The sequence below is a fragment of the Bos indicus x Bos taurus genome, chromosome 13 (genome assembly GCF_003369695.1).
Source record: "Bos indicus x Bos taurus breed Angus x Brahman F1 hybrid chromosome 13, Bos_hybrid_MaternalHap_v2.0, whole genome shotgun sequence".
NCBI classification, from domain to species: Eukaryota; Metazoa; Chordata; class Mammalia; order Artiodactyla; family Bovidae; genus Bos; species Bos indicus x Bos taurus.
This window is the reverse complement of record NC_040088.1, coordinates 35,550,791-35,564,022: the sequence shown is the minus strand read 5'-3', so window position 1 is coordinate 35,564,022 and position 13,232 is coordinate 35,550,791. Positions and strand designations below refer to the sequence as shown.

Genomic DNA, 13,232 nt, shown 5'->3' with positions numbered 1-13,232 from the left:
CCTCAGCTTCTACCACTCTCAAGTAGCCAGGGTTTTCATGTATCACCAGCCCTTCTATCACCTTTATCAGAAACCAGGCAACATCCCAGACTGCTCCCATCTCTCACCATCCAAGTGTCAACCAGACTTCAGGTCCTCCTTGGATCTGCCTCCTGAACCCAAGTCTCTGTCACCATCCCCAAGGCCCGGCCTGAACCTGGGTTCTCGTCATCTCCTGACAATCACAGTGACCCTCTGCCTAGTTCTCTGCCTTCTGTTTTTCTCCCTTTCCCTCCTTCTTCTACACCAGTACCGAGTAATCTTCCTAAAATCCAAATCTAATTATCCAATGCCTTCCCACAACTTCCAGGATAAAAATCCAACCTCCACAGGTTGTGAGCCCTTGTGGTCTGGCTCCTGCCTTCTTAGATTCTAAACAGGTTAAGCAATTTTCCATGTACTTCCTTTGTCCCAATCACCCTTTCTGGATTTGCTGATTTAAAAAAAAAAAAAAAAATCAGCTCAGATATCATGTCTTACATAGACTCTGACAGACTCTGGTCAGCCCTTTTGTTCCCATTATGTTGTATTTTTGCTTTATGAGAGCAGTTATTTCACTGGGCCACTAAACTATGAAGCAGACAGAGCACAAGAAAAAAATCCAGAGCTGGATTCAGGCCACACACACATGACCAGCTTCCTCCAAAGTACTCACTTCCTAGTTTCTGGGTAAGCTCCAGAACTGCCTTTTCCCTTCCACCCAGAGGGAAACTCACATTAGATGGAATTCACTTAACAAAAGGCAGTCTATGTTTATGTAGAGTCACAAGCAGTTGATTTGACTCAGTGTGACTCAGACCACAAAGACACCATTTCTCCGTCACTCCATTCTGGGTCCCGGGCTCGGCTGGGGTCCAGCGTGGCAGAAGGGCTGCCTGAGGCCCCTTCACAGGTTCACAAGCTTCTTATCGAGGGCAATTTGTGACTGTGTGAGGTTGGCCAGATAGGTTACCATCAACAGGTCGTTGATGTTGCTGTTGAGCATGGTCTCGAAGTCCTCGGGAACTATTTTGGGTACTTGGTTAACCAGACTCATCAAGAAGCGACCCACGGTATTGTCGGCTGACACCTTTCCAGACAGCACATCCTCCGCATACTCCAACACTGTGCTGAGGGCGTCCTGGAAGCGAGCAGAAGCCCCGCCCACTTGCTGCAAGTCACTGGAGAGGCCGATCACCCGGTTGGGGCTAAAACAGGTCCTCATGATCAGGTCAACTCCAATGAGTTCAGTGTCGTAATGCGTGTATTTCACTGTCAGAGGGGTGAACATCACCCCCATGGTCCTCCCAGGAACACCCATTAAAGTGCTGATGCTCATGCGGCCGTTCTGGAGGCTGGTGTCCACTGTGAGGTGAATGGGGTTGGGGGCTTCTCGGCTGTAGTACTCATGGATCAGCACTGAGTGCTCTGTCATGTCATGGCCTGTAGCGTACCAGCCCAGGATGAGCTCATTTGGAGAGACTTTCTTGTGCAACTCATACATGTTCTTAGCAAACTCCATGTCAACAGCCACCTCATCTTCTGACTCTTTGTGTGGCACTGAAAAGCAATTGGTGACTTCCACTGAGTGCTTGTCAACGGTTCCCAGCAGGGCCGCGATAACTCAGGCAGCTCCCTCGTTGCGTCGCTCGTAGCTGTTCACGATGGAGGCCAAAATGACCGGGTGCAGCCGGACCACGCGGCTGCCGGGGAAGGGGCCTGGGAGAGCAGGGCCGGACAGAGACTGTGCGGGGGTCTGCGCTGGGGCTGGCGCTGAGGCCGGGGTCTGGCCCGGAGCCGCGGTCGTAGCCGCTGCTGCTGCCAGGTCTGAGGATGACGCGGGAGCCGGCGATGGAGCCGGGGCCGAGGCTGAGGCTGGGGCTGGGGCCGGGGCCCCGGCCGAGGCCGGAGATGAGGCCGCAGCTGGGGCTTCGGATGGGGTGGCGGGAGGCGCGCTCGCCGGTACTGCCGGTGTGGCCATCTTGTCCGGAGAGAAGGCTATTTCTATTTTTAAAGGTTAAAATATCCTTTGAAACAATCGGAGTTTGTTTCATTTTATGATGTTCTATTTGGAACAAAATGAGAAACCAGCAATCCTATATCTAGACTCAGAATTTTAAAAAATTTACTTTGTTGGAACAAAATTTTCTGAAAGTCTGATAAGCACTGACCTAAAGCACACTGAAGCCCCGTGACATTCACACACAATATCCACAAGCTTTGCTGAGTAGGAGATTCAATTTCTTTCTTCTGACAAATTCTATGTAAGCCACTTTCCCCCACAAAGTCTCTTTGGATACAAATTTTCACCAGGCTAGGTTACTTCAGGCTCTCTTGCAGTAAGTATGGGGCTCATGACAATTCTTTGTTGCTTGGAAACTACTCTCATCTGTAAGGGGGGATATTCAGCAGCCTGTTCGATGCTAAGAGGCCAACCTCCCTGGCCAACAACAGTGTCAGCTTGGAATGGTCGGAGTTTTCTTTCCCGTTGTTTCTCTGAGACAAAGAGTTGTGTGCAAATAGCTTATTTGCAAGGTGATCTCAGAAAGTATTGTGAGGGAGGGGGAAGGGGACAGGGAAGGAGGAAAACCCAATAAAGAATAATGAAAGTAATATGTAATTCAGTGGTTTGATGGTAAATGTTTAACAGTTGGCTCTCCAAAAAACAATTCTGGTTTGTCCCATTTGCCAGTTTCCATGGTACAAATACTCACCATGGCCATTTTTCAGCTACCCATGTGGCATCACTAAATGTTGAGTTGGGATGAGATGCACAACTGAGAACATTATAAAACATTTACACCATACAAATACAATAGTTCAGAATACGTTACCCCAAAATATGCCACTTTGACATAATGATTATTTTGAAATAAATGTACTTGAAAAACAGTGGTGTAAGGAGGACATTCTGACCCTCCTTTGACCCCCTGCAAGCAAGAGATGAATTTTCCATGTGAAATGCACCTTCCCTGTATCCGGAGTGGAGATGGCATCCTTGTCAGCCAAGACAGGGAATTTAGGATTGAGAGGCTATATTAAAATTTTTTTCTATTTCTTCACCCATTTACTACCCCAAACCCAAGCTTCTTTGTCTTTTCTGCAACAAAGAGAGAACATCTCAAACTCAGGGGTGAGAACTATAACCTCACATTCTTCACCACTCTTCCAAGACCCAGTCTCAGCTCCTTTACAGATTAATGCTCCATGTAGGCTGAGTTATTTGTTATTTGGCTTTGTGAATATGCATATGTGTATGTGAGTTAAAGGTCTCTATTTTCCTAGCGTATATTCTATAGATGAAAGAGGAGAAAGAGGGTGAGAGTATAGAGTGCAGCAGGGAGAGAGAAAGAGAGAAGAGGAGAAGAGGGAGGAGGAAGAAAAGAAGGAAATGGAGGAAAAGAAGATGGAGTAGAAAGAGATGCAGGAGGAAGAAGAGGAAGAGATGGAGAGAGCAGAACAGAGTGGAAAGAAAGGAGTGAGGGGGTGATATGGGTCGCTTGCATAATTTGCAGAAATCAAATATGGTTATGGAATGCCCTAGAATCTAGGATCTAGAGCAGTGTTTCTCAAATTTTAACTTACCCTGAATCACCAGGGGCTCTTGTTAAAGTACAGGTTCTAATTCAGCAAGTCTGGGGTCTGAAATTCTGAATTTCTAATACGCTTCCACAGGGTGCTGCTGCTACCATCTCTTCAAGTAAGCAAGTAGTCTTTTAAAATTTATGTATTTATTTTTGGCTGCATTGGGTCTTCATTGCAGTGTCGTCTCTTGTGGAGCATGGGCTTTAGGTACATGGGCTTCTGTAGTTGTGGTGCATAGGCTTAGTTGCTCTGCAGTATGTAGGATTTTCCCTGACCAGAAATTGAACCCACGGCCCCTTCATTGGCAGGTGGACCCTGAACCACTGGATCACCAGGGAAGTCCCGAGACACAAGTAGTCTTTGACCAGGAAGTCTCACCACAGTCTAGACCTGGTCAATGCTCAAGGAGTACATCATTTTGTAGGCCTTTGGTATCTGTGGTCCATCTCTCACCTGATGCTCTTGGGTTAGCTCCTATATTTTCAGGAGTTCTAGATGATGGGACACTAACCAAACTTGAAGGCAATACCAAGACAAGGCATCAAAAATTATGTGCACCAAAAATTGTAGTGAAAGTGTTAGTGTTAGTCAGTCATGTCTGACTATTTGCAACCCCATGGACTATAGCCTCTGTCCATGGACTTCTCCAGGCAAGAATACTGGAGTAGGTAGTCATTCCCTTCTCCAGGGGATCTCCCCAATCCAGGGATCAAAGCTGGGTCTCCCTCATTGCAGCCAGAGTCATCTTTTAAAAAAAGAATCAGTCACTGCATATGACCTGGTGCTGCAATTCTAAGTTTAAATTGCATCCCTATAGGCAGAGGCTAACTGATAATCCACACCCCGCTGTTGTACACCCTCTTTCATAATGACTCATGAAAGCAAACAAAAAGTGAGAAAATATTTACACAGAAAGTAAATAACAAATATCAGGACTGTATTCAGTATCTTTGGTTTAAATTTCATTTACCTTTTCCCACATTACATTTATGGAGAACTTAGATAAATCACCAAACTTCTTATGCTATTTCTATAGCTAGTAAGCAGAAAAAAATAATATTTAAAACACACTGAAGATATTGGAAGCAACATCTCCTGTGTGCACTGTCTCCACCCTCCTCCACAAAATTCTCTTTTGGTGTGTTAAAGCTGGATGCAGAAGTCACAAATTCAGAGATAAATTCTATAAATTTCCCAAGTCAAGTAGAAATTAGGGTAAACTAAATTATACCATGTCATTTTCACCTAACAAAACTATGATATGAGCTTTAGGATTCCATACAAGTTGATTATTTGGGGAAAATGCCTCAGTAGCTAAAAAGGATAACTACTTGCATTAAATATGTATAATCAAAGCACTAGTTTGCTACCCAATGTTCATAGGAGCATTACTTACACTAACTAAGATACGGAAGCAATCTAAGTTTTCATTAACAGATGATGAATAAAGAAGATGTGGTGTATATATATATATACACACATGAAATGCGATACTACTTAGCCGTAAAAAGAATGAAATTTTACGATTTGCAACAACATCAATGGACCTGGAGGGCGCTGTGCTTAGTAAAACAAGTCAGACAGAAAGAGACAAATACTGTATGTGATCACTTACTTATATGTAGAATCTGAAATATAAAACAAATGAGTGAATATAACAAAACAGAAACAGACTCACAGATACAGAGAATGAGCTAGTGGATACTGGTAGAGAGATGGATGATAAGGTGCAAGATAGGGGTAGAGGGTTAAAAGGTATAACCTATCATTACAAAACAAATTAGCTACAAGGATATATTGTACAGCACAGGGAATGTAGCCAATATTTAATGATAACTTTAAATAGAGTAAAATCTATAAATGTATTGAATTTCTATATTATATACCTGAAATTAATATAATATGGTAAATCAACTTTAATAAAAAAGAAAACAAAAGATTATATATATGGTTAAAAAAAGTGTATAATCACAACAGAATTTAAACAATTGCAATGTGATATATGAAGCAATGTTACTCATCAAACAAATGAAAAGATAAAAGATGAAGGTTTATTTGAACACTTAGCTTATAACTGTTAAGATTCTTTTTAATTAATGAGGATATTTACCTCCCACAGATGCGTATCTGCTTTGTGCTTATTGCCATTGATGTGGTTCAGAGCAGGGCACTCTAGAATATACCATTATCATATGGATTATTTCAAGCTGAAGACAATCAAGGCCCAACAGACTCAAGAAGAGCTTTATACTGTCCCTGAAGAATTGATGCTTTTGAACTGTGGTGTTGGAGAAGACTCTTGAGAGTCCCTTGGACTGCAAGGAGATCCAACCAGTCCATTCTAAAGGAGATCAGTCCTGGGTGTTCTTTGGAAGGACTGATGCTGAGGCTGAAACTCCAATACTTTGACCACCTCATGTGAAGAGTTGACTCATTGGAAAAGACCCTGATGCTGGGAGGGATTGAGGGCAGGAGGAGAAGGGGACGACAGAGGATGAGATGCTGGATGGCATCACCGACTCAATGCACGTGAGTTGGGTGAACTCTGGGAGTTGGTGATGGACAGGGAGGCCTGGTGTACTGCGATTCATGGGGTCTCAAAGAGTCAGACACGACTGAGCGACTGAACTGATTGTGTAAAATAATTTATATAGAGAGCCTGTACCAGGAAGAGTGTTATCATCAACATTTTTTTTTTCATCACGAAGACTTAATTGAAGAGTGAAGATGGCAGACTGGGAAGACCCTTAGCTCCCTTTCTTCCATGAGCACACCAAAATTATAATTATTTATAGAGCAATTATTGATAAGAAAGGCCAGAAGACTAACAGAAAATATTTTCTAAAACTAAAGATTTAAAGAAGGAACCACAATGAGACAGATAGGGGGAGCAGAGACCCATAACCCTAGGTGGGTGACTCACCAGTAGAGAGCTAATTATAACTGCAGAGATTGCAGAGGTTCTCTCCAAGAAGTGAGGGGTCCAAGCCCCACATCAGGCCTGGGGGTTTTGCACAGGGAAGATAAGCCCCCAAAACTTTGGCTCTGAAGGTCCGCAGGGCCTACTTTTAGAAGAACCAGAGAGTTATGGGAAATTGAGACTCCATCTTAAAGGCACACACAAAATCTCACATACTTTGAGACCCAGGGCAGAAGCAGTAACTTGAAAGGACCGGGGTCAGACCCACTTGCTTATCTTGGAATGCCTGCCTCCTGGAGAGGCAGGAGACAACTGGAACTCACACTGCACTAGACACTGGCAGCAGCAACTGTGGGAACTCTTTCTACCACAAGGACCTGGTGCTGACAAGCGTCATTTTGGAGCCCTCCCTCTAGCTTATTAGTATCTGGACCCAGCCCTGCCCACCAGCTTGTCAGCCAGCACCAGTATGCCTCAAGTCAAACAGCTAGCCAGACAGGGACACAGTACTACCCATCAGCAGATGGGCTCCATTAAGACCCACAGAAGACCATAGCCACCCCAGGACCTGACTCTGTGTACCAGAGGGCCCAGGACCCAGCCGCACATACCAGTCCTCAGACACTATCCTTGGGACTCCTCCAGGACGCTGCAGCCAGCCACTGAGACCCTGTCTCATGAACCACTTGGCTGATACCAATGCCTGGACACCCAGGGCCCTATAGCCAGAGATCCCAGGACCCAGCTCCACTCACCAGTGGACCAGAACTAACCCTTGAACTAGTATCACCCATTAGTGGGCATGCATCAGCCCCAGGACTCCCTGTGCCCTGGCCCCACCCACCACTGGGCAAACACATAAACCTCAGGATACTTAGGGCCCAACAGCCAGACATGCTGGGACCCAACTTTGTCTACCAGTGAGCCAGAACTAACCTTGAGACCAGACTTATACACTAGTGAGCTGGCACTAGCCCCAGGAGTCCCTGGGCATCTGCCCTGACCACTAGCAAGCTGGCACCAGCTCCAGAACTCTTAAGCCCTCAGCAGAGAATCTAGAACCTAGCTCTGTTCACAGTAGGCTGGGACTGCCCAAAGACCCATCCACACTCACCATGACAACAACAGTCCCACAGCCAGCCCTATCAGGATCTACCCACTAGCATGCAAACTGGGATAACTTGGACCTCTCAGTCAGTGTCCACAGGAGCCAGTCCCACCATTAGCAGGGTGACACCAGATCCAGGGACCCCACTGCATAACCACCCACCTCAGAACCTGGCTTTGCACACCAGTGAGCCAGCACTAGCCCCAGGACACCTTCCTTCCCTAGGGCTCTGCAGCCAGCTACCTCATAACCCAGCCCTGACCACCAGTGGCTGGCAGTCCCCACACAAGGCAGGACCTGGCAACCTATCAGACCAAGGGCCAGTCACACGTACCAGGCCACCCGCAGTAGTATGCACACAACAGAAGGACCTATGCTGCCTACATAAGCGGCAACCCTAGAGCACACAGCTCTAGGGACTAGAGGGGGTTGTTCATAGGATGTCTCCAAGGTTTGGAAACATAGTCAACCTTCCAAATACGTAGAAATAAAAACAGCAAATGAGGCAAGAAAGGAATATGATCCAAATGAAGGAACAAGATAAAACCCAAGAAGAAGAGCTAAGGGAAATGGAAATAATCTACCAGTAAAGAGTTCAAAGTAATTATTTTAAAGTTGCTCAAAGAATTTGGAAGAAGATTGGATAAACAGAGTGAGAATTTAGAAGTTTTTAACGAAGAGTTAGAAAATATAAAGAGGATCCAGACAGTGATGAAAAATACAGTACCTGAAATTAAATGTACGTTGGAAAAAATCAAGAGTAGAGTCGATGATATGGAGAAACAGATCAGTGAGCTGGAAGACAGAGTAGTGGAAACCACTCAAGCTGAAAAAAGAAATAAGGACTATTTAAGAGACCCCTGGGATAATATCAAGCATACTAATATTCACATTATAGGAGTCCCAGAAGGAGAAGTCCCCTTTGAAGTCCCAGACCCCTACTTCCTTCTCCTTAGCTCATGATGTATAAGAAGGTCTCTTATATTTGGGTTCCCCTATGTACGGAGGAGCCTGGTGGGCTGCAGTCCATGGGGTCGCTGAGGGTTGGACACGACTGAGCGACTTAACTTTCACTTTTCAGTTTCATGCATTGGAGAAGGAAATGGCAACCCATTCCAGTGATCTTGCCTAGAGAATCCCAGGGACGGCAGAGCCTGGTGGGCTGCCGTCTATGGGGTCGCACAGAGTCGGACACGACTGAAGCGACTTAGCAGCAGCAGCAGCATGTACAAAGTTAAATTAAATCTAATTTTCTCTACCTAATCTCTCTTTTATTCCAAGGAGATGTCTCAGCCAAGAACCTAGAAGGGTTTAAAATTATTTTTCCTTCCTACACACCTTCCTCACACCATAAAAATCTACCTGTTTTAATTTCACACTGCCACTCTTTTCAATAGCAAAAGGATTAAAAGCTACTAACAAAATACATAAGGAAGAGACTTATTGGTCACTTTAAACATCAAAAAACAAAGTTTTCCAAGTTGATTGTGAGATTCACAAAATATCTTACACATTTTATGCGTGATTATAGAATTACAGTTAATGTGGGTTTCAAGATATTACTTTATCTAAAATCTTATTTCAGAGTATGTAGAAAATAACATTTGTCTTTTACCTTTTTACTGAAATGAAAGCCAATATTCCCTACCCTTAAACCCTTGGTGGTTATGGTAGGGTATTCACATTTGATTGTTTCTGCTCCAAATCTTTTCTGAGTTTCTGGATATTCAGTGAGATTAAAAACTCAGCTCTGTAGGCATCTGTGGTATCCATTTTATGCCCAATCAACATAGTCATGGGATGAAAATCTTGGGCTTGGTCTGCATTCACTTTTCTCATTTTTGTTTTGTGAAATTTTATCTACTGACCAGATAGGATGGTTTAGGCTCGCTTTATTCCTTTGGGAGTGGTTGTTGTGGAGTTTGTAACCAACATTGAGCTGCTTCTACAGAAACACGAGACAGTGAGTCTCACATTTGATTTCCAAGTAGAACATCCTCAAAATATAGGGTGGTACAAGTCAAGAGAGTGTTAGTTGCTCAGTCATGTTTGACTCTTTGTGACTCCATGAATTGTAGCCCCCCAAACAAGTTTTATTTTCTTGGGCTCCAAAATCACTGAGAATAGTGACTGCAGCCATGAAATTAAAAGACCCTTGCTTCTTGGAAGAAAAGTTATGACAAACCTAGACAGCATATTGAAAAATCAGAGACATCACTTTGCTGACAAGTTCCATATAGTCAAAGCTATGGATTTTCCAGTAGTCATGTATGCATGTGAGAACTGGACCATAAAGAAGGCTGAGCACCAAATAATTGATGCTTTTGAACTGTGATACTAGAGAAGACTCTAAAAGTCCCTTGGACTTCAAGGAAATCAAACCAGTCAATTCTAAAGGAAATCATCCCTGAATATTCATTGGAAGGACTGATGCTGAAGCTGAAGCTCTAATACTTTGGCCACCTAATGCAAAGAACCAACTCACTGGAAAAGATGCTGATGCTGAGAAAAACTGCGGGCAGGAGAAGTGGGCAACAGAGAGTGAGATGGTTGAATAGCTTCACTGATTCAATGAACATGAGTTTGAGAAAACTCCGGGAGATAGTGAAGGATAGGGAAGCCTGGCGTGCTGCCCTCCATGGGGTCACAGAGTCAGACCCTGTGACTGAACAACTATAGCAACTGAACAACAATAACAAGTCAGTTGTATGTGCCGCATGGTAAGTTGCTTCAGTCCTATCGGATTCTTTGTGACCCCATGGACCGTAGCCTGCCAGGCTCCTCTGTCCATGGGATTCTCCAGGCAAGAATACTGGAGTGGGTTGCATTTCCCCCTCCAGAGGATCTTCCTGACCCAGGCATTGAACCTGTATCTCTTAGGTCTTCTGCACTGGCAGGAGTGTTCTTTACACTAGAACCACTATGGACTCTATCAATGGCAAGTCCCTGCGTGTCCTGATAATTGTTGTTGTCCAACTCTCACACCCATACATGACTACTGGTAAAACCATAGCTTTGACTATACGGATCTTTGTTGGCAAAGAGATGTCTCTGTTTTTTAATATGCTGCCTAAATTTGTCATAGCTTTTCTTCCAAGAAGAAAATGTCTTTTAATTTCATGGCTGCAGTCACTGTCCACAGTGATTTTGGAGCCCAAGAAAATAAAGTGTTACTATTTGCATTTTTTCCTCATCTATTTGCCATGAAGTGATGGGAACGGATGCCATGATCTTTGTTTTCCTCATGTTGAGTTTTAAGCCATGTTTTTCACTCTTCTCTTTCACCTTCATCAAAAGGCTCTTTAGTTCCTCTTCGCTTTCTGCCATAAGGGTGGTGTTATCTGCATATCTGAGGTTATTGATATTTCTCCAGGGAATCTTGATTCCAGCTTGAGCTTCATCCAGCCTGGCATTTTGTATGGTATACTCTGCATAGAAGTTAAATAAGCAGGGTGACAACATATAGCCTTGATGTACTCCTTTCCCAATTTTGAACTAGTCCGTACTTCTGTGTCCGGTTCTAACTGTTGCTTCTTGACCTGCATACAGGTTTCTCAAGAGGCAGGTAAGGTGGTTTGGTATTCTCATGTCTTTGAGTATTTTTCACAGGTTGTTGTGATCCACACACTCAAAGGTTATTCCTGACTGTCCAATAGAAACTATCCTTTTGATAAGCCTAAGGACAATGGCACCCCACTCCAGTACTCTTGCCTGGAAAATCCCATGGACAGAGGAGCCTGGTAGGCTCCAGTCCATGGGGTCGCTAAGAGTCGGGCACGACTGAGCAACTTCACTTTCACTTTTCACTTTCATGCATTGGAGAAGGAAATGGCAACCCACTCCAGTGTTCTTGCCTGGAGAGTCCCAGGGACAGAGGAGGCTAGTGGGCTGCCATCTATGGGGTCGCACAGAGTCAGACACGACTGAAGCGACTTAGTAGCAGTAGCAGCAGCAAGGACACTTAGCTCCAAAACTCCTCTAACCTCTCAGATGCCATCTTGTTGCCAGTCAGAGGTCACGCCAAATGTTCAAACTGAGAAAGAGTCATCCTGCCTTTCCCTACCTCCTTGAAGAATAAGTGTTTTCATTATCAAATGGTATACTTAACATCCGACTCTGAAGCACTTGTCATTAAAGGCCTTCACTAAAGTCAAGAGCTACCTCAAGGTTGAGGAGGTTAACCTGAACAAGAAGTCATCAAAGCGACCAACAATAATGATGGAAAGCATTTTTTAGTTGTCTTGAAAGCTTTCAGTACTCTGCTTCATGATCAAGAAAAATAAGAGGATATTAATGTTTCTCCTTAAAGACCAAATACTTAGCAGAACTACAACTGTTATGGAAGCCCTGCTTGAAACAGGGCACGAGGCTACTATGATGTTAAAAAAAAAATAAGATGGCCCTTGTCCTATTGGATGTCACCATCTTATACCAATCTTATTTGAATTGAATCATTCAAATGCCCAAGTATCTACAATAGAAGACACAAAAAGTGTGGATGAAATAAGGTGACCAAGAGTTCAGAAGACAAAATGCTAATGGTCAATGACTAGCTTTAGATTTTGTTTTCTCTTATAAATCCTGAAAGATTTAATTTATTTAAAAAATTTTATTTTACTTTCAGCACAGTTTTATTTATGTATTTTTAAAATATAGCAGTGTGTACTTAAAAAAAAAAGGAACTTATTTTGGGCAACACTGGTTCTAGATAACAAGTTTTTGGGCACCATAGCTCCATTTTCTCGATTCCTTTTCTCCTTTTAAAATCAAACCTAGGGGCTTCCTGGGTGACTCAGTGGTAAAAAGATCCCACATGCCTCAGAGCAACTAAGCCTATGATCTACAACTACTGAGCATGTGCTTCAGAGCCCAGAAGTCACAGCTACGGAGTCTGTGTGCCACAAATAACGAGGCCCACATGCCCTAGAGCCCAAGCTCCGCAATAAGAGAAGCCATTGCAATGAGAAGCCTACAGACTGCAACAAAGAGTAGCCCTGGCTCCACAACGAGAGGAAAGCCCACGCAGAAATGAAGGCCCAGCACAGCCAAAAATAAATAAATAAATAAAATCATTTAAAAAAATTCAAACCTAGTCTTATTACATGTCTATTTTTCACCCCTTTGGTGTTTAATGTCTCATGTTATTGGAAAAATAATAATCTTTCAAAACCCTATAGCTTTTGCCTGTGTCTCTTAGAATGTTTGCTCTGAGGGATGCCAGCTGCTAGGTAAAAAATCTGAGTACTTTGAAATTGCTATGCTGTGAGGAAACCCATGCTAGTCATGTGGAGAGACTGGATAGAAAAAGAAACTCTCTGCCACCATCTGAGACACTTCATCCTGGCATGGTGGTCTAAGTCGGCTGGCTTCCCTAGAAGAGACTACTTTTAATCTACCATGATAATCTACCTCAATGACATATTTTTTTAAAGAGAAGGAAGGAAATAAGCTCTGACAAGATGTATGGGTTTAGGAGAGGTTTGATTGGAGAGCAGATTATCAGGACCCATTTACAATATATTAGTATCTTCTGCCCTCTCCTGCTTCCCAAAACATACACATGCAAAGAGAAATTATCCGCTCTCCTTATTCCTTGTATTG

At 43.6% G+C, this 13,232-nt stretch overlaps 1 protein-coding gene across 1 annotated transcript; it reads right to left on the bottom strand.

Moving 5' to 3' along the window:
- Window positions 1–766: 766 nt before the first annotated feature.
- On the bottom strand, window positions 767–2,002 carry LOC113903366 (eukaryotic translation initiation factor 3 subunit F-like). The gene is given in 1 exon segment (XM_027559415.1): window positions 767–2,002. A coding segment is annotated over 1 exon segment (1,074 nt). The 5' UTR covers window positions 2,000–2,002; the 3' UTR covers window positions 767–925.
- Between the last annotated feature and the right edge of the window lie 11,230 nt (window positions 2,003–13,232).